The sequence below is a fragment of the Nestor notabilis genome, unplaced genomic scaffold (genome assembly GCF_000696875.1).
Source record: "Nestor notabilis isolate BGI_N333 unplaced genomic scaffold, ASM69687v1 scaffold25731, whole genome shotgun sequence".
In the NCBI taxonomy this organism is placed as follows: Eukaryota; Metazoa; Chordata; class Aves; order Psittaciformes; family Psittacidae; genus Nestor; species Nestor notabilis.
The window spans coordinates 7,566-9,916 of NW_009915545.1; the positions used below are offsets into that span (position 1 = coordinate 7,566).

A 2,351-nucleotide genomic window follows, 5' to 3' on the forward strand; every position below is an offset into this window, starting at 1 on the left:
GCCCCTCCCATGGCATGGGACCACCACCGCTGTACCAAGTAGAAAATAAAGCCATAATGAGTCTATGCTTTGGTATGTAACCATCCCCCTCCCCTCGGTCCCCCTGTGTTCCCCCAAAACCATTATCTGTAAAACACGTCAAATAAAATCTCTAGCATGCCTTTATAGCACTCCTCGAACCTTTCCTTCCCCTGTGCCTGCCTTGCCCCCCTCTCCCCAGCAGGATTCGGGGAGGTGCCTTGCTTGAGCCCCACCAGTTACATCTTCTGCTGTCCCGACTGGATCCTGTCGAACGCTGCCTGGTCCAGCGGCAGGGTGCGCCTTGCCTGGAGTCCAGGAAGTACAACCTGTCCTTCACCACCGCGGGGTCAAAGCCCTGCTTCCGCAGCTCCACCTTCTGGAACTTGTAAGTGCCTGGAACGGGGAGAGAAGAAGGAATGAGGAGTCACTGGCTGGACACGCTCATCAAACCCAGCCTTGCGCCTCCACGACTCCAAACCACCAGAGGAACTGGATAGGGGCTCTCCCTCCTGACCCTACCACACATACTGGTCTCCGTAACCAGCTTCCCCTCCCAGGCTCCCCCCAGCTCCATGTCCAGTGTGAGTGCACACGCTGTGGCTCACTTGTCTTGGAGACTTTGTCCAGGAACCGCAGGAAGACGGGACGTGCATACAGCGGCAGCGCCTTTTTCAGCTTGCTGGCAAAGCCTTCTAGGTCACAGGAGTTCTCTGGGTCGGCGATGGCTGCCATTCCTGCCTTCCCTTCAATCCCTAACAGGCACAGAAGAAGGGAGAACACACAGACACACCATTCTTAGAGCATCATCTCCATCTACCCTGTACCAACAAGGCCGCTGGCACATCCAGTTGTGTCACCACCCTGTGGCTAAGGCTATCAGCGACACCCCGCGGCCACCTCCTCCCAGAGGAGGCACTTGCAGCCTTGTCCAGAAAGTCCACAGGGTCCTTCCAAACTAAAAGCTTAAGAGAGGGAGGGAACCCTCTGGTTCCTGATAGGCACATCTGCAGTAGCCTCTCCCCACAGGAGCCTTGTTCCAGCCTCTCGCAAGGCTGGACGTGCAGGACACGCTCACATCAAGTGCCAGAGGCCCGCCCGCCTCCCCTGATTGTGCTCTTCCCTCTCAGCTACCTGGGATCTCCACCCCATAAACCACCACGTCTGTCAGGTTGAGGATGTGGCTCAGTGTCCCCTCCACCTCAGTGGTGGAGACGTTCTCCCCCTTCCAGCGGAATGTGTCCCCGGTGCGGTCCCGGAAGTACATGTAGCCGTATTTGTCCATCACCAGGACATCCCCTATAGGAAAGCAAGGAATAACAAGAAATCAGGTGTCAGAGGGGTTAGAAGCAACCCTTGTGCATCTCAGAGCAGTGCCATTAGCCTGGGACAGCCCTCACACCCATCCAGGTACCTTCTTCTTCTCGCTCTCAGTGGCCAGGAGGGCCCTGCTTGCCTCACCTGTGAGATAGGCAGTGTCCCCTTTCGCAAGCACATCCCTGGCAATTTTCTTGTTGGTGGCTGACTTATTCAGGTAGCCATCAAAGTGCTGAAAGGGGTTGCTCTTGACAATGCGGCCCACCAGCTGCCCCGGCTCCCCTGCAGGGAGAAAAGGGGATGAAGGGAGGAACAACCACCTGCACCCAAACCAGAAGTGTGTCTAATGGTGTTGGTGGGGCTTAACTGAGCAGAGACTCAAACCTACGTAAACTGTCTTGAAGCATCAGGAAAGACCTGCACAGGGCTGAGGAGACTTAATCCTGTAGTTGCCTCACCTGGTTTGCAGCGGATACAGACACCATCTGGTCCCCGGATCAGCTCCATGGTGTCTTCATCCACCCTCACCAAGCCGATGGGGTACACACCGGGTAGGATCCTGCTGTTGAAGCCGCACGACCCAACCTAGAACAGAAAGAGCTCAGAGCTGTGGGCAGCAAGGACACCTCTCCCACCCCGAGACCGCTGCCCACATGCATCCAGGATACCAGAGAGCTGGCAACACACAACAACATCCAAAACCCCTCTGTGTGGACAGCAACCCACGCCAAGCCTCTGGGAGCAAGAAACCAGGAGCAAACAACCTGTCTGGGTTTCCAACCCTGCCCAGGTCAGCGGGCACCCTCTGGGTCGTGGGGAGGTGGTGGGGGCTTACGTTGTTATCAAAGTTTCCCAGGCTGCAGTTGCACTCGGTGGCCCCGTAGAACTCTGCTACCTGGGCAATGCCGAAGCGGGCCATAAACTCCCTCCAGATGGAGGCCCGCAGCCCGTTGCCCAGCGCCATGCGCACCCGGTGCTGCCGCTCCGCCTCCTGGTACGGCTGGGGTCGGGGCGGC

The 2,351-nt window shown here is 57.5% G+C and overlaps 1 protein-coding gene across 1 annotated transcript in view; it reads right to left on the reverse strand.

The window, feature by feature from the left end:
- Positions 1–257: 257 nt before the first annotated feature.
- The window catches only part of SLC27A4 (solute carrier family 27 (fatty acid transporter), member 4), a 5,739-nt gene continuing 3,645 nt past the window's right edge, over positions 258–2,351 (reverse strand). Inside the window, 8 exon segments of the mRNA XM_010024203.1 lie at positions 258–316; positions 319–414; positions 627–773; positions 1,153–1,317; positions 1,480–1,617; positions 1,794–1,920; positions 2,171–2,338; positions 2,340–2,351. The exon segment at positions 2,340–2,351 is cut by the window's right edge and continues 48 nt beyond it. Of these exon segments, the coding sequence (XP_010022505.1) occupies positions 258–316; positions 319–414; positions 627–773; positions 1,153–1,317; positions 1,480–1,617; positions 1,794–1,920; positions 2,171–2,338; positions 2,340–2,351 (912 nt within the window).